General features: G+C 39.0%; 2 protein-coding genes across 5 annotated transcripts in view; one reads left to right on the forward strand and one right to left on the reverse strand.

Moving 5' to 3' along the window:
• The window catches only part of LOC129778748 (nucleolysin TIAR), a 1,021,219-nt gene that overhangs the window by 963,859 nt on the left and 31,991 nt on the right, over nucleotides 1-25,369 (reverse strand). The window lies entirely within an intron of this gene.
• Nucleotides 5,202-5,990, forward strand: LOC129778785 (polyadenylate-binding protein 2-like). The gene has a single exon (XM_055785896.1). The coding sequence runs from the start codon at nucleotides 5,294-5,296 to the stop codon at nucleotides 5,903-5,905; it is 612 nt and encodes a 203-aa protein (XP_055641871.1). The 5' UTR covers nucleotides 5,202-5,293; the 3' UTR covers nucleotides 5,906-5,990.

A 25,369-nucleotide genomic window follows, 5' to 3' on the forward strand; every position in this document is an offset into this window, starting at 1 on the left:
GAGAAAATATCAAGTTCTCGTTGAAGAAAAAGTCTGAACATGTTATTACACAGTATAGCTTGAAGTCGTCGGTGTATGAGAGCTTCAAACATTTAAGTATAAGGTTCACATCATTTAGATACAGCAAGAACAAGAAGGGTCCGATGTGGCTACTCTGTGGAACACATGATGTGACTGAGAATGGTTCCGATATAGTATCACCAATGTTTACAGACATTGAACGACCAACCAGATAGGAATTGAGCCAGCCAAGTAGCGTACCAGAACAACCGAGTCGTTCGAGTTTTGCTATCAAGATTTCATGATGGGGTTTATCAAAAGCTGCTTAAAAATTTTGTATAGATAGCATCGACCTGCTTCCGATCTTCAATGGTTTTAATGATGAAGAATGTGTAGGTGAGCGGATTGATGCAGGTCGATACTTTGGGCATAAATCCATGGTGAGTATCAGAAACCTAGTTCAAACAGTTATGCATGAGAAAGTCCAAAACAGTAAGCTCGAATAGCTTTGACGTAGCACACAAAGCAGCGATTCCTCTATAGTTGGCAATCTCACGTTTATCACCCTTTTTATACATTGGGAAAATGAAATATCTCTTCAACATATTCGGGAATGATCCTGATGACAAAGAGCGATTGAAAATAGTTGCCAAGGGTAGTGAAATTGCAGAGCTACACCTTTTTAAAACGATTGATGGTATACCATCTGGACTCGGATTAGTTGAACATTTTAAACGAGCGCAATTGGATTCAACATTGATTCAACAGATCTATTGATCTTATATTGCTATCTTCCCGTCTTTCTGTCTTACTGTCTTACTGTCTTACTGTCTTACTGTCTTTCTGTCTTTATGCCTTTCTGTCTTTCTGTCTTTCTGTCTGTCTGATTCTTATGGACTCGGAAACTACTGAACCGATCGACATGAAAATTGGTATGTAGAGGTTTTTGGGGTCGGGGAAGGTTCTTATGATAGTTCGAAACCCCTCCCCTCTCTCTAAGGGGAAGGGGGGAGGTCTGCCATAGAAATGAAACATAAATTTCTGCATAACTCGAGAACTAATCAAGCAAATGTAACCAAATTTGGCATATGGAGGTTTTAGGGAAATGTTTTTATTGTAGTTTGATACTCCTTTCTCCTCTTTAAAGAGGAGGAGGGGAGAGTGCTGAACAACACGAGAACTAATCAAACAAATGGAGTTAAACTTAGCATTTAGAGGTTTTAGAGATCGATAAACGTTTCTATGGTGGTTCGATACTCTTTCCTACCATACAATTGGAACACAAATTTCTGCATAACTCGACAACTAATCAATCAAATGGAGCAAAATATGGCATGTGAAGGTTTTTGAATATGAGAGATGTTTTTATGATGGTATGACACCCCTCCCTCCTCTGAAATGGAGAGGGGGTCCCGTAAAAATAATACACATATTTCAACCAAACATATTCCAACCAAACATGACAATTGAATTTTTTTTAATGTGATAAAACGCACTCCTGTATGTTCTTCTATCTATATAAATAAAAATGGATCACCGAATGTGTGGATAAGAGCAAAACTCGAGAAATTAATTGTACGATTTAAGTCTTTATTTTCTGTATCAAACATTGACAAATCGTGAACGAGAATTGTGTCTGAAAATAATCTGATATTATAATGACGAGTACTAGGAATTTTATAGTAAAAGGTAATTTTAAAGGGTAGATTAGAAAATCAATCAATGAACAGTTCTGCGATTGGACCTATGAACGTGCGCTTAGTAAAAAAACGTGAATGTGATAACGAGAAATAAATTTTGGGCTGGACGAAGTTTGCCGGGTCAGCTGGTACCATAATATTATACAAATGCCATACCAGTATTTGATAGTCATGACATTTTCTGTCATTTTTAGGCTTATTTAATGTAAAAAATCGAGATGACATAACATGTTCTAAAAATCAATTTTCGGTGGTTGTGCATAGAATTAGAATCATAAATCCAAACTGGAAAAACTGACATCACTTTCCAACTCTTTCTGGCCAAAAACGCTCGTCACCGTAGCGCCTATGTGTGTTGCTTTCTCCGAAAATCGTCCTTCAAAGCGAACCAGCCAAAGCCAACTGTGATGGATAATGGATCACACAGACCCAGAGCATGGGACAAAAAAAGGAGCCGTGGATGGAGGTGGTGGAGATTGGAAGAAACAATTCCCACCCGGAATACCAACAGCTTCAGCCGGCAGTAGTCGCCCTCCGATCAACGAGACCAAAATTGATTCTTTAAATTTGATGTTTAACAGATGTTTTTATCTTTCCGACGACGACCCTCTTCTCATCGGCGACCCATCAAGTGATGGAGATTTTTTTTTTTCGTACGGTGATTCCCTCCATCTCCGCTCTCGAAGAACTGCGGAATCCATTCCGTCGGAATGATGACAAGGAGACCGACAGAGACATCAACTGACAACGGGATTTTTGGGGGTGACGGGAGGAATTTTCCAATTCAATGTTAATTGAAGTGGATGAGCTATTAAATTTCATTCTGTTTGGGTGTGCAAAGTTTTACGCTGTTTTGCGAAGGGGAAAGCAAAGTTTTCCGGACCTTCTGACGGTAAGAAGGATAGAAGGAAAGGTATAAAACATAATGCGATGGCTTATGTCTCGATTGGGCCCTTTTGTTATCCCATCGCAGAGCAATTGTCAGGCCGATGATGACAAGGTGACACGGGTAATAAGATCATCAGCCAACGATGAGGTCCTTCTCACCTTCCCACAAAAGCGGCGAAAAAGGGAAGCAGACACAAAAAGAGCCAAAACAATCAACTCAATCTTAAACCGTTTCATGCTTTTTTGATAGACACCTAATTGCACAAGTTTTATTTGCTCCGTTGACTGTAACAGATGGGAAGCGGCAGCAAAACAATCGAAACAATCCGATAGAAAGAAATATCGTTGAAATTGGAAAAGTAAACCAAAATCGACAGGATAACGACGAAAAACACAAGCGACGGTAAGAGCAATAATGTGCATTACAGTTTATGGATAAAATAAGGCGAACCAGACTTGAATCGTTGATACAATTTATCCTTCGTGCTCTGGAAGCCGTCAAGATATGTATACAGGGGACTGGTGAACCGAGACTTTGGACCGCGCCATGGCTTCCCAAACGGCGATACGACGATGGGTTTTTAGGTGTGAGGAAAGAGAATGAGTGGGCAAACGAAATTAGAGCAAAAGTAGAACGAAACAAATAAACCGGCTGCAAGGAAGCGCACACATACACTAACACACACACAGCCACAAACACAAGTCTGCAAAAGCGGCCGTAGAAAAAGCTTTTAATGGATATCTGTCTGCGAAATGCGAGCGTGCCGTTGGTACACATTACGTGCACGTGATTTTCAAGTTTCCTTCCCACCGTGTCTCTCTGCACCTTGGGAATGGCGTGTCGAGAAGTTGGGACAGGAAAACACTGCAAGCTGCGCGCCGTTTCGGATCAAGCAGGCGGTGGTGCCATTTAGTGCCGGGCTTGCTTGTTCATCGAAACTTTTCGTGCGCATTTTCTGCTGCTACTGCTGCTCTCAGGCAGCGCTGCCATTTGTCGCTTGTTGTGAAAAACACGGTGGGATGGTAGTAGAAGAAATATTTCTAAAATCGTTATATCGATATTTTGAAAAAAAATTCGACGGGTTGTATTTGAGACACGACCGCTAAGGATGTGGGACTATGCAATCTTTTTTTTAAATTTGTTGGTTTATCATTTTGAATTTTATCTGCGAATACGTCGAAATTTCATAAATAACACTTTAGTAAAAAGTTTTGGGGATCTTGAAATGGTTTAATAGCTTGCGTGGTTTTTTAGAATCATTTCGAGAAGCAACAATTCATTCTTGCCTTCGCGAGAACAATACACTAGTTGGTCATATGCCGCAATTTGTTTCTTTATATCAATGCACGCATTGCACTGACTATTTAACAAGAGGCATCTTCTGTGCATCGCCATTCAACAAACATCAAACACGCGTCTTATAGATGCACACAGTTGCAGCGATAAAAATGAAACATCGCGAGAATGACCTTTTATGAAAAATCCTTTCTCGACTCTCGGTCAAAACCGTCAACAAAGCTAGGAGCTTGTTGCATCAGAACAGAGCAGAAGCACACGAGAGTGTGCTATTCACATGTACAGGAAATGAACAAGTTCTTAGTTTCGTGCAAGGAAAAAAAAGCAACACACACACACGCTTTGTCATGGCTCGGATGGTTCTGTTAATTGTAATGCCAGATGCACTTCAAGTGAAATATTCGCTAGCGTTCACAGCTCGAGGGGAAACACAAAACAAGCAGAATAAGCGACCTTTGTTGTTTCGGGCACAGAAAGATTCAGAGAATTTTCATCAGAGGAGATGCAATACTTATGCGCTAGCGACAGCTCACTTACTATGCAAGGGTGGAGTTTACTTCGCAAATATTCTCTTTTCGCTATCCCTCTTCGCTGTTTCTATTCTAGCGACTGCCTAGGTTGCCCGTTATTGACAGCTCTGTTCAGGAAATCACACAAATGGACAGAACAAATGTATGGGGAAATGGGAATTTTCATCAATTCAAACCATATACAGACTTGTCGTAACCAATTATTTCTTTTCTTCCGAAAATCAACCACTCGAACCAATAATAATCCAGAGAATGAATTTAGTTTGTTGTTCATGCATCTAACATAAAAGATTCGCTCTTGTTTATCACTCTCAGTTTCCTATAGGCTCTCTCATTACATTCTACAGTTCCTTCTCCTTTCTTCTTCCTATCGTGGAGAGAAAGAGTACAAAGCTTGTCAGCAGTTGGGTCAAAACTACGTAACAGATAGTTCGATTCAACGAAATTCTAACGAATTCCGAATACTCGACTTTCCACTCATTTATATTCTTTAAAATTCCATCATTAATACTATCTCCCACAAGACTATGCGATTGTAATGTACAGCAAATATTGGAAAAATTCCGATTCGTTTGGTATGTAAATCGTCAAAATCCGTTCGCGGCAAGAATAGTTATTAACGTTAACTTTATTTCATGAAAACGTAACCTGTTTTCTGATTTGGCACCCTTAATGTAAGACATAGTCCTACGTCAAATTGAAATTGATTCTATTCTCATTGCAACAATGCCAAAATTTTCGGAACACCCCTCGTTCAACAATTATATTTTCCCAAAAAATAAACAAAGGCCCGGTGCAAAACACATTGTTATCCAAAGAAAATATGAACAGTTGCGGATCAATTTAAAGTGAATCTACTTTGTATGTAAATAGTGGTTATGGCAGACGAAAGATTCCAGTACGAGTCATCTATCTCGAATGACGATCATGTCGAACCGGATTCCGTCGAGGATGCCGTTACCACAGAAATGAGAGAACTTGATGAGCAGGTTGAGGAGATCGAAGCACGGGTTAAGTCGATAGAAGAAGAACATCGTAGGGAGATTAATCGTGTGTTGTATGATTTTCCATCGGAGGAACTGTCCGTGTCAACTGGGATTGATCAGAGAATAGAAACGGATACTCGCTCCATCTACATTGGAAATGTTGATTACGACGCTACGACTGAGGAGTTGGAAGATCTGTTTCGTGACTGCGGTACCATCAATCGTGTGACCATTCGTCGCAATATCGTCGGTCAATCGAAGGGCTTTGGCTACATCGAGTTTGATGCCATAGAATCCGTCGCACTGGCGACTGCGATGACTGGAACTCTTTTCCGTGGGCGTCAAATAAAAGTAGAACAGAAACGCACCAACCAGCCGGGGATGTCCACATCTAATCGATTCTCGCGCCAACTTCGAGGACGAGAATCACCAATGAGCTCACGATCGTCACGCGCAACGAACAGCAGATACCGCGGAAGAGCTACATTCTATGAACCATATTAGGATCGGTCAATCCGAATCAATGTTGTTATATAGTGGTGAACTTAAGATTATAATTTTTATATAAAAACCAAATCTTCAGAAATAACATGGAGCTCTTGTTTTTATTCGCCAATACAGGCAAACCTGTTTTTGTGCGGTCCTTTTTCGTGTAATTTCTCAATTGTGTGACCTTTTTTGTGCGATTTTATTATTTAACCGGAACGGAATCGGAAGGTTTGCCTGTACCAAATTGAGCAAGCATGATGGTTACGTTTCTCACATAAAAAAAATATTATCCAGAATACCTCAGGAGATGAAGGAAGATATCATATCTAATGAAAAAAAACTCTTCTACGCATATGATCGAATTTCAACAATGACAGAGTTATTGAACTTCTTTGTTGTTCCGGGATCTGTTTGGCTTCAACTGGCTCTACTTCAAAAAGCACGCTACGTAGGACGATTCTATTGCTTTCATTTGAAAGATGAGATCAGTACAGTACATAGTTTTAAAACATCTAAATTAGTGGATTAAATAACATCCTGGAAGTGAAAAACTTAAAAGATAGTGATATTGAAAGTGTGACAGGCCTTTTCACTGTATGAAATCAAATCCTGTATATAATCGAGTAAAAACAATTTTTTTATTCCTTTTTATGCATATATTTTTCGTTTATTGAGAATAAAAGAAAAATTTATTTTTAAAATCATCCCCTTAAGGTGAAGGTGGAAGCTAGCCACAAATGGCTGCTACAATGGCGCTCATTTCTTTCATCTCCCTCCCTCACCCCTCGCCCGAAAATCAATAATTTTGCGAAACAGTGTGAAGAAAATGATCGTTTTCGCACACTTCCCATCAATTAATATCAACCAAATTCTAATCGATTACTCACAAGATGTTAAATTTTCATCTGCTGTCGCACTGTATAGTGAAAAACGTCGGTAAACTCGAGCAAGTGCTCTGAAAGTTAAATTTTCGTTTTTCAATCTTCGGCAATGGTTTTGTTTGTATTGGTGAAAGCATCGTTATTTTTTCGACACTGATGCCAGACAACATCATCGAAACAGCTTTCAAAACCACTCAATAAAATGTTATTCCTGAGTCATAGCGTTTCATGTCATGAAAATCAATAGAATAAAATTGTGTTGATATCACTACAATTATTATTTTTACGTTTAATGGGTCTATAATGTAAGTTTGAGCAACTTTAACATTGGGTAAGAAAATTATATTGCAGAGCTCGGAACATTGCCACGGCTGTCTATGCTTTCAAAAACAGTAAACGGAAAAGTATTACATTCAATCAAAATGCCTCGACCAACGAAGAGAAGGGTTAAGGCTCTCCAACGTGAATATGTGAAAACAATACTGTCAACGAAGGAAAATATTAAGGAATTATCAACATCGAGTTACTATGCGGAGGAACTTGTTAATACCAAAAGAACCCCAATTTGCATGTGTTATAAATTTGCTTGTGTTACGCTCGCGTATAATCAGAATTTTACTTCATATGCAAATGCACCTTCTATGTATATTTATATTTGCAATTGTTCATCGGAACATATCGTTCATCCTTTTTACTTTAGTATTGAATTGTTTTATTTTTTCAAATGTATTCAAAGACTCGTGTCAATGAAGCGCCACACAGTCTGATAAGTGAATTAATCTATTTACGTGTGCTTTGCTCTTCTCTCACAAACACTATTACCCCATTTTTACACGTGGGTTTACCTATACTACTACAATGGCTAGATTCCAACTTCACCTTAAAGTCAGAAAACATTTTTTTTTCCAGAATCTCTCAGGAGGTGATAGACGATGATATTTGATGAACAAAATCCTTCTACGCATATATTCTAATTTCAACAATGACAGAATTGTAGACCTTTTTTAGACTCTGTTGCCTCAAACTGCCTCTACATTAAAAAGCACGCTATATAAGCCGATTCTGTTGCTTTCATTCGAAAGATGAGAAAATTCAGTACAAAATATAGTAGTGGAACATCTACATTGGTGGATTCAAATAACATTTTGGAAGTGAAAAATTCAAAAGTTAGTAATTATTAATTAGATCCCAAAAACTCATACTAAACTTGATTTTTTCTACCAATCAAATTACTCAACCTCTATAATTTTTAATTTCGCTGCAATATCGTTATAAACAGTTCCTGGTGAGAGTTTCATCAAAATCTTCAAAAACTATGATTTTTACTCCACTGTACTTATAAAAAGCCAATTAAACTTCACGACCTTCCTGATTTTTCAGGATTTCCGAGACTTGTTGGCACAATCCCTGATATCCTGACATATATTAATTTTCGCCCGATTTTTCAGGAAATCCCCGATTTTTCCTTACTGTTTACTTTATTAGAATCAAAATGATTCGTAATAAATCTACTAGGATTCCTGCCAAAGTTTTCCTGGTTAGAAATAAGAACTGGCTCTCCAGTCCACACTTGTATAATGCTTACATTAAATTGATTCATCCTGACGCAAATCAGAACATGCCAGTTTCGAGTCGACTAAATAAGGTTTTCCAGAGTGATAACTCCGAATTCTTTTTCACTACACTCAAAACATCGAATAAGAATTATGTAGAGCTAAATAAAGAAAAGACAGGTTCCGTTGTATTTTTGCAGCAAATATAAAACATTCAAGCATGTCCAAAATGCAACAAACCGATGAATAAGAATTTTATAGAAAAAAAAATTCTTTTTCAAATAAAATTTATTTGTCATCAACAAGTGCTTTATTTATTGAAGACAATATATCGAGTTCTTCGAAAAGCACGTATGGCCACTGATGAAAACCAAATCGAGACGCTGATCACTACCGAACTCTAAAATTACCGTTCATGAGCTTTCAGATATCACACATAAATTACATTACATAAATTATCACACAATTTGACCGAAAAACCTTCAATGGATTGCATCTCCACTTGCGAATCACTCCAGAGACGCAACGCAAACACTGTTTTTAAGCAAATTGTGACGGATGTTGAAATGGGACTATTTACAACGCGGCAAAAAATTTGGGGTAAACAGTATGAACCACCATTAACTAACCCTAAAGCAGCTTTTCACCCGAAGAAAGTCATACTCTGTCTGGTGGGATTGAGAAGAAATTCTGTATTATGAGCTTCTAAACAGTTCTGAAATTCCCACAAGTATTTGTGGGAACGACGAGAAAACAAATATGTTTTAGGAGGATATAATTTTGAAGTTCCATGAAAGATGGCGAAAGATTGTCGTACAAACTAGTTCATTCAAGATTGAATAAATGATTATAAAAATCCCTATAAAAATTATGCTTCTGTTTTCCCAAAAATCGGCACGAAGTTTCCGGACAACCCAAAATGAGCTATCCCGATTTCTTCCTGAGATAGTGACTAAACGCCCGACTGACTGTTTAGTCGTTTTGGCGGAGAAACTGCGTGAAGAAGCCAAAAGTCATTACTAACTGACTACGTATATAGTCAGTCAGATAGTCAGCTGACTATCCTCAGTTGACTGCAATATCTTGTGGCAAAGTGGGGTTCTGCTAGCAAATCAAATCTGCGGGAGTTGTAAATTCTGCAAAACCAATGCTTAAAAGTTGTTCTGGGGAAACCGTTCCTGTATCCCACTGCTCACTTGTATTCAAACATAAATGATTCACTGCTTCCAATAAAAGCACTTCACGAATTGGAATTCTTGGATCAAATGAAAAAAATCTTCAATGACCCTTCATTACATCATAATACAGTTTTATGAAGACCTTCAACTTGACACGAGTCGACACGAGACAAATCGGAAATTTTGCTGTAATGAGATCAAACACGGAACTAGGGAAAAAAAAAGTTTTACCAATCTGGGAACCAAGTTGTACAACAACCTTACGAAACAGATAAAAGCAGACCGTTCATACCAAGCTGAAACAGAACGTTCTGAGATATATTTGACGCTCTTGGTATTGTGAACTTCAATGGTTGTATTTTAAGGCATTCGACATTCTGCTCAACTCGAGTAATTCTTCCCGTGAACAACGATCAGTGATGTAGTATCTTGACACAGCGAACAAAGGGGAAACATAGCGGTCTGTACAGCAACATCCCGACGCCAAGCGAAGAACAGCTTTTGTAACGTAAGAGACTGGTTTATGTCTGGCCGAAGGCAGTGATACTACGCGCCTAATGTAGCTCAAACAGTTCTAGAACTCCCTTCCTCGATCATGTCTCGTCTGTGCAATGTACCCGTCAAATACTTCTGTCCTGCCCGAGCAATTCTTCACGCGAACAACGAACACGATTGAAGACTTCCATCCTTGATCATGCCTCTTCTGTGTCGTGGACACCGCCCAACCTGCAACTAGATCATCTGCTGATGCATCTTCGTGATACACCCCCGTCCTCTATACGTCGTAGACACCGTTGTAGGTCAGGCGGAACTCCCATCTTTGTCAGGAAACATCTCAACCGCTATCACTTCCTGCTTATGAAAATTGCACATCCTTACCTGTTTCGATGGTCAACCGATACGGCAGGTCATCCTACCTAATTATCATCTTTTTGACCGACCCTAGTCTCTTAGTTTGTTATTTTAAACATGAATCTTGTAAACAGTTGAAATTGTGTTATGAATTAGTTTTTGAATTAACTTTATAATAGGAAAGTATCGTTTTCATTAAAAAAATGGTTTTTTTTTTCAGATGGTGATAAAAAAACGAAGACAGATAATTGAGTTTGATAAATTTCCCACTGAAGGTAATTATATTGTATTAGCTTACTTGCAAAAAAAAATACGCCCTTGCGAGCGGCCTTCCGGCAGTTAACCGGAACATTCACCATGGCGGACAAAAACATGCATGTAGGCATGTTTTTGAGTTCTTTCTTCGCTTTATTTATCAATTCCTTCTCAGTATTCGCGACAAAATTGTTGAAGTAGATCTTACGCTTCAGATTTTCCCAGAAATACTCGATACGACGCAGCTGGGGGACGTTGTTCGTGTGGGCCGACGCCAGATCTGGCCAGAACACCGCAACTTCCAGCAGGCACTTCGTATTATAAATTTTCTCGTTCACGGCCAGTCCAGAGTTAAAGAGCGGCTTTGCCATCCCCTTCTCGCTGATTGTCAGCCACTGCAGCACCTTCTTGGGGAACTTGGTGTGTGGAATAAACTTCACTTTGGAGCTCACTTACTTCGCGGGGGAAGTAACATACGAAGTGTCCTGCCAGTCTCGTCACAGATATGTCTCGTCGTCCATCACCACCGCCACGTCGCGATTCGCTGGGAAAATCGACTTGACCATCTTATTCAGCCGCTGTCGCTGCGTCATTGCCCTCAGCTCCGAAACCAGTGAACGGGACTTCCGCTTCCTGACATGTATGTTTATGTTCGCTAGGTACTTTTTAACTTTTTCACTAGGTACTTTTTACGTACGCTGCGATGTAGCCACTTTTCCCTCGATCTTCCTCTTCAGCATCTTTTGGAGCTTCTAGTCGCTCAGGATCGCCGGCCGTCCGAAATCGGGCTTTCTTCCGATGCTCTGATTATTGTCCAATAGTGCCAAGATGTTGTAGATGTCGGAACGAGCGTATCCGGCGTCCTCAAAAGGCCGCACGATGTCCGTTTTCGACGCGGCGGGGTACCGCTCTTTGAACGCGCACACTTCCGAACGGAGTAGCTTCACTGTTTTCGCCATCACGGTTAGAGTTCGACTGATAGAGCTGTCAAATTTTTCCTGCTGTCTCATGCAGAGATGCCAACCTTCCTGATTTTTCAGGATTTCGCAGACTTTTTGTCACGTTGCCTGATATCCTGACAAACACAAACACACAATTTTTCCTGATTTTTATAAAATGATCCTGATTTTTCCTGATGTTTGTACTTTTCATTTCATCAGAAAACAAATCCATAACAAACATACTAGCATCCCTACCAAAATTCTTCTGGTACAAATATGTGCCTAACTTTTTTATCATACATACTGTCAGTTGTAAATCGACTGAATAAGCTTTTCAAGAATGGAAATCCCGAATTATATTCACAACACTCAAACTGTTCTAAGATTTTCAAAACAGTGCTGGATAATTTCATGAAACCAGAATTTTTGACAAATTTGATGAATTGATTATTGATGAAGGAATACGCTTCAGAGTGTAAGAGTACCCAAGAGAAAAAAATTATTTCCAAAACCAATATAATGAGATTTATATAATCGAACCAAATAACATAGATATTTTGAAAACAATGTTCAATTTTTCCTCTGCTGATATGCTTTTCTTTTTGGTGAGTAAATATTCAGTCCAAAACATGAACTATGAATACAGATAAATTCTGAATATAGATTTTCCTGTAATTGACTGTTGCGTTGCAGGTTTTCGGAAAAATATATCAACGATCAAAAGATCCGGGGACATACTTGCTTTTCCGCTTCTGGGAGAGTTTATACCATGCTTATCAATTCTTCCACATTCCTCAACATCGGTTGAACCATTTTCCTTTCAATTCAATCTTAATAAAACGAAGGTTAGAAGAATACACTAGGTACGGAAACAATGAAAGGAATGTTAGCCACTAAAATTTACATAGAGCTAAACAAAAAAGATACAGGTTCCGTTATATTTCACAGCAAATAACATCTAAATACATCAAATCGGTATATGAAACATTTGGAAAAAAGAATGTTGAAAAATCGATATAAAGTTGTTTGGAAAGCCGCCTCAGATGAATACCAAATCGAAACACTGATCAAGAATTATCATCGGGACACGACGAATAAATAAGCAGATTCTCTACGAATACCTACCATAACCGTCCATGTGGATCTGGTAAACCTTGATAAAACCTTATATAGATTGCATCTCGGTCTGCGACACGTTTCAAAAACGCTATGAAAATGCCGTTTCGAAACAAATCGTGACGGGTGATGAAAATGAATCATTGACAACGGTGTTGATCGGCTGAAAACTCTTGGTAAGCGAAATAATTAGCTAACTCCAAAGCTGATTGTTACCCGAATAAAGACGTACCCAGTGACTGGTGGAATTAGGTAGAAATTCTGGGTCATGAGCTTCTACCAAGCAACCCTGTTTACAACAATATTGAGCGGTAAAAAAAACTTGGCGTAAACCAGATGAAGCACAAATCTTCACCCCAAGAAAGTCATACTATGTTTCTGGAGGGATTTAGAATGAGATCTGTATTATGAGCTACTACCAAGCAACTTGTCATCCAACAAGTATGGTTCACAACAGTTTTCGATGAGGAAGCAAACAAGATTTAGGAGGATAGAATATTTAAGCTGCATGAAAGATGACGAAAGATTGTTAAACAAAACTGTGGTTATAAAATTTAATTATAATTCTTTGATTGAAAAAAATATGCTTTTGTTCTCCCAAATATCGACATTAACTACCCGGACTACCCAATATAAGCTATGCGGATTTCTACTGATTTTTTATTTCATTCTTCTTGATTTTTGAAAATTATAGTTGGCAACTCTGGTCTCATGGGTTACTATGATTGATGCTGCATGGATAGTTTTGTCAGTGCGTGTGAAGGTAAACCCATGAAAAATCGGCAATTTTGTCCATTTTTTTAATGCAAACGTTATGCTTTCTCCAAAGAAATTTGTTTCACTGGAAGCGTATAATTTGTTGTAATCTATTTTGAATAAAGTGCTATCTATCTATGAAGTTGATAAAAAGCCTTCTAATCCATTCGAACAGCGGCGTTTTGCCCACGGACTTTATAATGGATGCGTGATTATGATTGTCTCCTTTTTCGAGCCGTATTTTCTGAAGCAAAATACCACCCTAAACCCACCGCGTTCCCACTAATATAGTGTTGTGTATTATTTTTTTCACCACCCCCTCCTTTCTCCTTCCAGGCCTAACCAAAAAAGTACACTGCAGTTGGTTCGTTACGGATCAGTCCCTACCGCTGCATGAAATGGGAATGAGGACAAGAATCCACTGCCTGCGAATTCGGGAGTCGAGTTCGCGCTTCTATTATCCTTGGTTCCTTTCTCTCTGCCGGGAACCCGGCAGAAGCGCAGACTTGTTAGGAAATATATGGCCCGTCACGGTGTGAAACGATCGTGTGTACACCAACGCGCGCCCTCGCTCTCTCTCTGCAACACCCAACTGTGCTTCTTCTTCCGCTACTGTTATTTGTATATCTGCAGAGTCATATAATAATTTTGAAATTGATAAACTATTTTTGGAGCTTCGTGATTTTTTTTTATTCGCCTTGCTCCGGTAGCTTCTTTTGACGCCACTGACTTCGGTCCCTACGCTTCAGTTCAAGTCAGTTTACTTTGAATTGGAAAATAAGTTTTCCAGAAGAAGAACATTTCTAAAATATTCACTACATCGAATATCGTATTGTTCTAGTCAGTGCCTAAAAGTGAAAAACTTTCTCATACACACTCGCTCGAAACATCCCGGATTGTCGAGATTTTGCACTCCTTAGCGCTGTGTCAAAAAGGCGAGAAATGCCAGCATAAATTCAATCCTCTCTACTCCTCTAAAATAAATATTTGTACAAGGGTTTTACATAAATTATTTTCCTAATGAATACCAAATTTCATTACGCTGCTTTACACCCTCATGAAAGTCGGCATTTTGGAAGCAACAGCGAAAACTTCTCCCCAGGTGGAGAAGGGGAACGACGGAAAGCAACACAACACTGGTTCCCCTCCCCTTTTGCATTCTTCCGGCTGCCAATCATGGCATTTTTGCCGACTTTATTCGGGTGCAAAGTTGATGCTGGCTCCCGAGATACCACTATTTGGACACCATAATACCGACTTGGGGGGAGGAGGGAACGGAATTCCATTGTTTCTTGCGCCACCACCATCCTGTGCCTCGTTTCCAACGACGGGTGACCTCAGGAAAATTAACAGACACAAAAATTCCCCGCTATGATCTATGCAGTGTGGGTTCATCATGACCGAGAGTGGAGGAGGCTGCGAATCCGGCGGATAGTTTCTGCGGGTTAGGGAAATTATCGGTGTTAATGAACCATTTACGGGGGGTGCAATTTGAATGGGGCCGTAATTCAAAAGGGTGAAACTTCGCGTAGAATAACTGATTTGGTGCACGTGTTCTATCCTTCTCTTATCTTGGTTATGTTTACCTCTCTGACCTTAGCCTCGCCTCCCACAATGCCACACAGGATGGAACGCTTCGTACGAGCCTGACAGAGCAAACGGCTGACAGCAGCCAAATTTATGGGCTTTCATTGCGAATTGAAGGGTTCACTTACCGAGATTGAGAAGAAAGCGAAAGATTTATTCCACATGGCCACTGGATGCCACAGAACGAACAGAGACGATATGTGTGTGTACATGCAGTTGTCGAGAAGAGGGATAAAAAAGTCTATAAATCGTAAAGTACTTTCGACGGAATTGGCACACAGATGGGATTTTTTTTTTGCTCGAAGATTTAAGTGGCCTGGCGTTGCCAGACTGGATGGATCCATTCCCGCCGAATTACAATTTATGGTAAAATATTCCGACACAATTACCCAATATCCAGGCGCGGTAGGCCGTGAAAATAAAACATGAGCCTGTATGGAAATTGTACAACATATGACAGCTTACAAATCTGGTGGGCAAACAAACCGTTGCTACACAGAAAAAGCAGATAACTTACCAGCTTACGTCGCAATAGAGAGAGAAAAAATCGGTGACCATTTAAATTTATAAATCAAGATAAATTCCCCTCATACCACAGAAGCAGGACATACCCGCGTTCTATTTCTCTGGACCGTCGGACGAGTCAGACCAGACTCAGAGATCCAGCAGCAGCAGATGCTTACTCGGACTCGAGTGCGGAATGAACGAAAGAGCTGAACAGGACGAACTCCATTTACCACACTGTTTAACCGTAATTTTCCGCTCGAATCCCATCTCACAAACGACAGCACAATATACATGCATACACACCACACACTGCGGCACCTATATGGAGGAAGCTGTTGTCCCCGCCGGAATCGGACCCATGGCCAGTAGTGCATACGGATGCGGACAACGTATGCAGCGAGAAAGTACATGAATCCAAAATAACTAATTAACAAACAAACAATAATTACGCAACCGTATCAAATTAAATCACCATAAATATTCCACACAATGATTTTGAGTATTTTAATTGCTTAACCTTACGCTGGAGCAGCGTCCCCTCGTTGCGGTGTGCGAAGGCAAGTCGCATAGAGCCATCCCGCATCCAGCATCCAGCGGCGGCATTTGCGAGATAGCCTGCGGCCAATGTGCGCGCGAATCGGGTAATCCAAGCTGGCCTATAAAATGTTTCGCTACTATCCGATGCGATGGCGGTGGATACGGTAAAGGGTGGGAATATTGGAGTGTTGAAAATCGCGTTGATTCGATTATCATCCTCCGCGTTTTATTATTGTACAGATTTTGAAGTTGGTGCGGGAAAGTAAATTGTTAAATTAGCTGGGTAATTAAAGTATCCACAGTGATTTTACGACACACCGGCGGATTTGACATAAATATCCTTTGAATCGCCATTGCGTCATTGAATTAATGTGTTCTTTCCACAACTTCGCCAGTTCAATTCCTTCACGGAAAGCAACGTTTTCAAAACATATTCAAAAACATTCCGCGCGAACTCATCTGAAAAAATGTTCAGCCTTGTTGGATGTTCGATCATCTGGCAATAGTCAGAGATGTACAACATGAAATATTTGCGTGTCGTACTCACAAACCCACCATCTTCAATGGCTATGTATTTGATGATAGTGGATTCAGTCTTAGACATCTTATTCATGGGGATGTGAACCATGTTTTCCATATAAACAGGCATTTGATGGAGTTTACCTAACCTTCCTAATACAATCGATGATCTCCTGCTAAACATTGTAACCAAACGATTGGTTATAATGCAAAATTTGGGGGGAAGGCCAATCGTCATTTTGAGCGTTACCAAGATTGTAAAAGAAAATTAAAAATATTTGTTTGTGCTGTTTATTTGTACAGGTTAAGTTACATTAGTTTAAAGGAGCCGAATTCTTAAATATATATTTTAAACTATAAATCTATATATATATATAATAACATAAGTAAAAAAAATAACTTTTTAAGTTAAACGGTTTAATTGTGATCAAACATAACAATGTACTAAAAGCTAGAAAATAATTAGGCAAGTAGCAGTTAGCAGTTGTCACACCTCTCCTTCATTGGTCTAGGACATTGATATGACTAAAATAAAATCGTGCGACATATGATGAAGTCGCTAATTGTGGATAATGGTGCCCCACGATTTTATTTTAGTCTTATCAAAGTTCTAGACTAATGAAGGAGAGGTGGTGTGATAACTGCTAACTGCTACTTGCCTAATTATTTTCTAGCCTTCAGTACATTGTTATGATTAATCACAATTAAACCGTTTAACTTGAAAAGTTTTTTTTTACTTATTTCATTATCTAGTTTTTAGTACATTATCTGTTTCATTAGAATATTTCTCTACAATAAAATCATTGTACTGTATACTATCAGTCAAATAATTTCATTTGATTCCGATATTGAGTGGATTGCAGATAATACATAGTGTGTTCTCTGAGTCAAATTCATTCGTTTGATACACATATCTCAATCATACTTTTTTTTCAGATAATATGGAATCAGCTATTTTGTAGCAGCGGCCAAATTGGATTTTTCAAGATAAGCAGTTTTAAAATGACAGCAGAGATAAAGGTGTTTTATTCGGTTATTCGGTAAGTTCCTATTGGTCAAATTTCTATCAATTTAGGACAACCCTACAGACATACAAACAGTTCAAGCTAAATAAACCCGTTTAATAAAGTAATTTGCTATTTTGTGATTGCGGCCATCTTGGATTTTGATTTTTCATAAATAACAGCCATCTTGGATTTGCATTTTTCATAAATAACTGTGTTCTACTAGTAAGCACCTTCATTTGATACCCATATTGATGGGGTTTTGGAAAACCCATATCGATAAGGTTTTGAGAAAATATATGATTCCCCATTTTGTGGCGGCCGCCATCTTGAATTTTCAAGATCATGAAATACGCAGTTTTATAATGACTACAGAGATAAAGGTGTGTTCCAAAACAGAAAGGGGGTCAAATTTCTAATAATGTGGGTCAGCGCTACAGACAAACATGTTAGAAACATACAAACATACAAATATAGAAACAGATTACAGGGCAAGCTAAATAAAACCGTTTAAAAATGGATTTCTGTTTGTCTGTCTATCTGTCTGATTCTTATGGACTCGGAAACTACTGAACCGATCGACATGAAAATTGGTATGTGGGGGTTTTTGGGGCCGGGGAAGGTTTTCATGATAGTTTGAGATCCCTCCTCCCCCTCTAAGGGCCATTAAAATGAAACACATTCATCCATTCAAATGAAACACAAATTTCTGCATTACTCTAGAATTAATCAAACAAATGTAACCAAATTTGGCATGTGAAGATTTTAGGGGGCACGAAACGTTTGTATGGTGAATAGACACTCCTCTCCCTCTCTATTTTATTCTATCAAATTTTCTGTATCAAACATTTCCATGTAACGAAGAAATATGTTATTCAGAAGTGGTTGAAAAATCTTGAACGAGAATTGTGTCTGAAAATAATCTGATATTATAATGATGAGTTTTGGTAGAAGTACTAGGATTTTTTAGTAAAAGGTAAATTCAACGGGGACGATTAGAAGATCAATCAATGAACAGTTCTGCGATTAAACTACTTGCGCTTAGTAAGAAAACGTGAATGTTTGAAGGTGTTGATGACAAAAAAGTCACAGGAGGGTTGTGTCCGAGACACGACCACATAGTTGACGTAGGATTCCGTTAAGCTATCTGTTGATTTTGGATATGTTTGAAGAATTACATCGTTAAACTTTTTGATACTGATTTGGCGGCCTCCTAAAAAGGGCTGAAAACATGCGGCAATATTGGGTTTCGTCGTGAAATGAATGGGAGATGGATTAATATTTGTACACTTCAGATGCTGTCCAAATGCAGATCGTTTGGACGCTGCTCTAACAGACTAATGTTGGTAAAGTTAGCTTTGATTTTTCGCTCCATATTCTCAGTACCAAATGCGAGACGAAAAAGCATCCTCGTTGAACTTCCGAGATAGAGATTTTCCACATCTCTTTCTCTCTGAAAAAGAATTTTCGGTGAAAAGGAAGAGACGAAAATATCAACAATACACGGTTCGTCGAAAACTAGATTGATTGAAAATTCTCGCGCCGAGCGAGAATTTCGATCTCTGCTTAATACTATATGTAGAGCAATCACTTTTTCTAATATTTCTTAACTTTTCCAACTTTTCCGCCGTATAAACTTTCCCTGGGTGAAAATGAACACAACAAAACAGACAGCTTAAACCATACGACCCGTTCTCGAGCGGGAACACACTTTGGTGTGTTTATTTATGAAAGTTGAAATAAATCATTTCATATATCAAGTCATTTTTAACATAACTGCTACCATCTATAATTTTACACTTGTGCTAAATTTTTCGCATACGATCGATACACGATCGGTCATTGATATGAAATTTCACGAAGCAAACAACATTAAAGTTCCAAATTTCAATATTATTTGCTAGAATTGATCGTATCACTCACCTTACTTTCAACATAAAAATGCCCCCGACTTTCATATATTTGCAATGTCGATTTCCTCCAGGCAGCTTGGTTTTTATGTCTCTGTTAGGGAACACATTCCGGTGGGAGCAAAAGTTCCTCCAGGCAGCTTGGTTTTGATGTCTCTGTTAGGGACCCGCCGCATATGTCGTTAATTTCAACCAATCAGAAGGGGGTATTTCCGTTAGGATAGGGGTTGAGATTTTTCAATTGTTCAATAGTTAGTTTCATGACATATATTATTTTCTTCAATATAACAAATTGTTATAGAGTGCCGAAATCGATTGACGCAAAAATTTCATCAATCCATCATGAAATGACTGAGTAAAAGGCATTTGAAATTGGACAATTTTCACGATGTGCTCGATTTTTGATTTTCAATTTGTACCCCAGTATGTTCCCGATAGACGTAATCCTACGTCAAAACAAATTTTGGGCGGGACGAAGTTTGCCAGGTATTGAACCAAATTATGAGAACCGTATTTTTTTATTTTTTTGTTAGGGTGACCAATTCCATTTGGTCCAAAATACGTGCAGAAAATTTGAATTCTGCTATCGTTATTATTGATTGTATTCGTTTTTATTGTTTTCATAGTCTCGGGACCAAAGGCGCTATAGTTTTTTATATTTTTTTCAGGGGAGCGTTTTTTTTTCGTTCTTGAGTTTTGAGAGTTTAGAGTTGAGATTTTTCAAAGTTAGCCGATGATCCAAAAAATCTTTTTTTTCCCATTTTTTTCCACTACAAAAAAATCATAACTTTTGATCTACTGGACCGATTCAGATGATTGACATATCAAATTGAAGCATGAGTCTTGTTTGAAAAAATATTGCACTCTGAATAAAAATGGATTTTGTTTTCGTAATTATTGATTATATTTGTTTTTATAGCTTACATCGTTTCGGGACCAAGGGTGCCACATTTTTTTATATTTTTTTCCTGAAAGCTGAAAGTTTTTTTCACATAATATATGCGAACACCAGAGAGGTGTTATTCTTAGACTAGACTGGATGTATGTGACTTTAATCCAATTAATTGGCAAATGTGTATTTTTTTCAAAAAAGCTAAATGGCTTTAATTTGATATGTCGATCATCTGAATCGGTGCAGTAGTTCAAAAGTAATATATTTTTGAAGAAAGTCATTTTTGGGAAAAAAGGGGAAAATGATTTTTTGCACCATCGGTTAGATTTGAAAAATCATAACTCAAAAACGAAAAAAACGCTCCCCTGGTTTCGAGATATGTTATGTGAAAAATCCTCAACTTTCCAGAAAAAAATATAAAAAACTATAGCGCCTTTGGTCTCGAGACAAACAATTAAAAACGAATACAGGGAAACTTCGATATAACGTACACATTTCCAAAGTGTAATGGAACATTTTTTTCAATATTTTTTTTCTGATAGAACAATGAATCACCTGTATTGTGATGCTAAAACAAGTTTTGTACTTTCAATAAATCCCGAAATACAGCTGGTTTTGTGATTTCGGATTCTAAATGAATCAAGCTTTAATCAACAGTACGAAGGAAAACATAATGAGAAAGGCTAGCTTCGTCTTCTGATTGAAGTTATTCATTAACTTTACTAAAACAGCAACACAATAATGTATTACAGACTACGTTTGTGAGTACTTTATTATGCTTCGATATAACGTACAATTTTGAAAGTGAAATGTACGTTATATCGAAGTTTCGGTTTGGCATGGAATGGCTGTATATAAAAAGGGAATGTTGTCTTTCTGTCTGTCTGATTCTTATGGACGCGAAAACTACTTAACCGATCGACATGAAAGGGGTGGCTGCCACACAAATGAAACACAAATATCTGCATTATTCGACAATTAATCAAGCAAACGAAACCATATTCGGCATGTGGGGGTTTTGGGGTGCAATGAATGTTCCTATGGTGGTGAGACACACCTCCCCCTCTTAAGGGGGATGCTACCATTCAAATGAAACACAAATTTCTGCATAACTCGAAAACTAATCAAGCAAATGGAGTCAAATTTAGCATATGAAAGTTTTAGTGGGCAAGAAACGTTTCTATGGTAAATGGATACTCCTCCCCGCTCTCTAAGGGGGGACAAATTTTCGGGATACTCTGAAGAAAATGGGAAAATTTGCGAAAACTCAATTCTCACATGTGCTACAATTTCATAGTGACAAGCGTTATTGTCCATTTGATGTTTGCGCCAACAAAATTGATCTCTGTTCGAAAGTGGAAATTGATTTTAATGTGATAAAACTTACTCCTATAGCTTCTTCTTTCTATATAAATAATAATGGATCGCCGAATGTGTTGATATAAGCAAAACTCGAGGAAGAAATTGTCCGATTTAGGGCTGTATTTATTCTATTATATTTTCTGTATCAAACATTCATTCCATGTAACGGAGAAACATGTTATTTGCAAGTGGTTGGAAAATCTTGAACGAGAATTGTGTCTGAAAATAATCTCCTAATAATGATATTACAATGACGAGTTTTGGTAGAAGTATTTAAATTTATAAATTTCACGAACAAATGAACAATGAGGATAATGCTACAAGTTTGTTTTCCTCTCACTCCAGAATTTTACTTCAAAAATCTAGCCTCTCTGCATGATCTTTCTAAACTGAGCTCGAAGCTGAATCAATTCATTATTCTCAAATCACCACACAATTTGACCGAAAAACCTTAAATGGAATGCATTGCACGCGCTTCATAAATGCAACGAATAATTCTGGAGTCTGGCTGGGATGTGCTATCCCATTAGCTAAACTAACCGGAAATGGCACCTACAGATTATCACAGGTTCAGGTTCCTGCATAATTCACTTAAGAGCAAGAACTTCGACTCTTCGGATAGCTTTCCACACAACCCAATCTAAGCTATTCTGATTTCTTCCTAATTGTTTAAAATTTTAGTTGGTAACCCTGCATGTGACAGCTCTATTGGAAGTACAGAGTGACTCAAGTGATTAAAGATATCTAAAAGCAAAAGTTTTCGCAATAACGATCGTTTTTCTTCATTCTTATTTTTTCTATGTTTCTTCTAAAAATTGTATTGAATTTTCAAAGAGTGATTGCGTTTTAGATGGTTTAAAGTTAAAGAATTATTCCAGAGTTTGTCCTTGAGTCATTCAATGTCTCCTTCACAAACTATTTCAATCAAACAACAATTCTTCCTTTCCCAACGATGGATACATTTCAAACCCACACGGGAATCCACTCTTCTGTTGTAACGCCAGGTCAGGACAAACGCACGCACGCGACGCGGAACAAGCGTTGAAGGCAGCAAGCTCGCTCCAGCAGCAATCGGGTCATCCGGTGATATGCCCATTAAACCAACACAATATGCGCCCAATAACCCCGGATACAAAATTGTGTATCCCTCGACCGTTTATCTCCCCCCTTCCCCTCCTTCTTTGTTCCCCGTTCCGAAAATAGACAGACAATTTTCCCGGACAAAATTGACGGCGCTCGTGAGGGAGGGGGAAAAAAGGGTGTCAATCGTGTGGCCAAAACGATTTCTCCCGCGCGACGTGTGCGCAATCATTTACGGTATTGTAGCAAATGGTCGATACATGATAAGAGCCTGACCGAGCGTGTGGATACGTGTGCATCGTTTATTTATTGTAACCACCCACCAGCAAAAAAAAAAATAAAACTTTCACATTTCCTACCCACCCTTCGTTCTGCTGGAGGGGGAGAACACCGCGGGACCGTTATTATCCTACCTTGCTTGCGCTGACGACAAATCGTGATAACTTCTGTGATGTTTTGTGGTCGATGATGCCAAAACCACCCCAATGAACGATGATGGAATGGAGCAAGGGTAGCTTTTCTCGTGCCTTCTGTGTCAATTTCCGCAACTTTTACAGACAGGAAATAGCTTGTTAATAAAAATGTCTTTTCTTCGCATTTTGTGGTTTTATTGTCACGCTTTGTGCGACACCTTCGTAGACTGCTTTCCGGGCTACGGGGAGGGGAGTGGGGAGGGGTGGATATCCTGTCAATTGTCGAGATGGTATCATCTTAGTCGCTTCAATGGACTGACGAGAAGTTTCAATAGCACAACAATCACATGAAATTCAGTAGAAAGAATGTTCCATTCGACAGCGATATGAACTTAAATATTTAACAATAGCCCTTTTGTCATCATGGAATATTCCGGATAAAGAACCAAATCCTTCCCAAACCATCTCCCTGTAGCCCAAGGTCTTCCCGAAACCAATGTTTACATTTTCCCTTCGAAAGCAGCCCTAAAAAGGATTGATAGATCGGGGAAAAAGCGGTAAAACTGCTAAGAGGGTGTATCTGGACAAACAATAAAAAAAACTCAAAACTTGGGCAAGGGGAAGGCAAATTGTCACATATCTCATATTTATTTCCTCGGAGCAATTTTCCGCCGCCCCGGAACCGACCGAGGGCGGCGGCTGCTGGAAATACGGCTGCGGTTGTCGGCCTTTGTAGTGCCGCTTGTCGGACATCGGGTGGACATTCATGCTGGCCCAAGCAAATCACGCCGGAGACAACGAGGGAGTAATCACAAGGATTAGGTAGCCGGGGCCCAATCTTTCAATTTATCCCCGGATTTGTGGACAGCGAAGGAAGAGAAGGTCGGGACAGTGGGGCGAGAAAATATGATTCCAACCGAGAAGCTTTTTTACTCTGTTTACCATTTTTTGGTGAGCGAAAGGGGAGGGGGAAGGACTCGCTGTGTAGATTGAATGGAGTCTGCTGGTGCGATATGAGGGAAGTTTTCCATTCTACTTTAACATGGAAATTTGTGTTCTTATTTATGAATTGGGTTTGACCGCGGGGGAGAAATTTTTGCGTTCATGCAGAATTAAGCGCTACGGGAGAGATTTAATGCAGGTGAATAGCGCCGGCCGACAGAAACAGAAACGACCCTCGCAGAATAGATGCCCTTTTCAAGTGTCTTTTAATCATCCCTTGATATTATGAATTATCAAGAGGTGAAACCTCCATCAAATAGTGATTGCATGTCTTGGGTTCATATTTATCGCTTTGTCATAGGCTCCGATTGTGGAAAGATCAAGAGCTTTAGGGTAATTTTTACAATCTCACTAATCATACGACATAGAAGCTTCATCTTAACAATATATTGTGTGTCTCATAGAAAAAGTGGTTGATGCGAAATAAAATATAACGCTCTATTGATTTGTAGTTTAAAAAAGGTTATGGTGATGAAACCCCATCGAGTAGAGCGAAATTGAAGAAAAACAGTCGTATTGAAATGTTTCATCATGTTTCAACATTTCAGAGAACTGATCTTGGTTTTTTTCCCACTCGATATCCCGGGTGAGAAGCGTCCCATGACTACCCAGGTTTGATCCTGATTACCAGACAGTAAAATCATTCGGCTTGATCGCACTTGTTCCAGAGGATGAGGATGCGATCATTCTCAAGAAAAGAACCAATCTCAACGTCCCGCCTCATGTCCACACTTCTGTCATCAGGACTCTTAATGTAGAGTCCGAGGGAAGATCAGGTTGCTCAATGCTTCCACAATACGATAATATGCTGCTCGCTCTCAGCTCTCTAGAGCACTGAGAGCACAAGACAGACAATCGGATATCCCCGTCCGGGATATCTTAGGTAGCCGGGATCCTGATCTTCTGCTTCATCTATACCTGTTCCTCAGAAACGCCGATGTCAACGTTTAATGATGTTTCCTTCGTTGTGTCCCCGTTTCATATCCCTCCTATCCGATCGATAAACTTTTACTTAGTCGCGGCAATACATACACACACTCTTTACAGATGCACGGGCCGAAGGTTGTGCAGTCCACTGATTATTCAACAAGAGCCAAAGGTTGTACCGCTCATGACAACTCTACACGAGCTGAT

Source organism: Toxorhynchites rutilus, chromosome 1 (assembly GCF_029784135.1).
Source record: "Toxorhynchites rutilus septentrionalis strain SRP chromosome 1, ASM2978413v1, whole genome shotgun sequence".
In the NCBI taxonomy this organism is placed as follows: domain Eukaryota; kingdom Metazoa; phylum Arthropoda; class Insecta; order Diptera; family Culicidae; genus Toxorhynchites; species Toxorhynchites rutilus.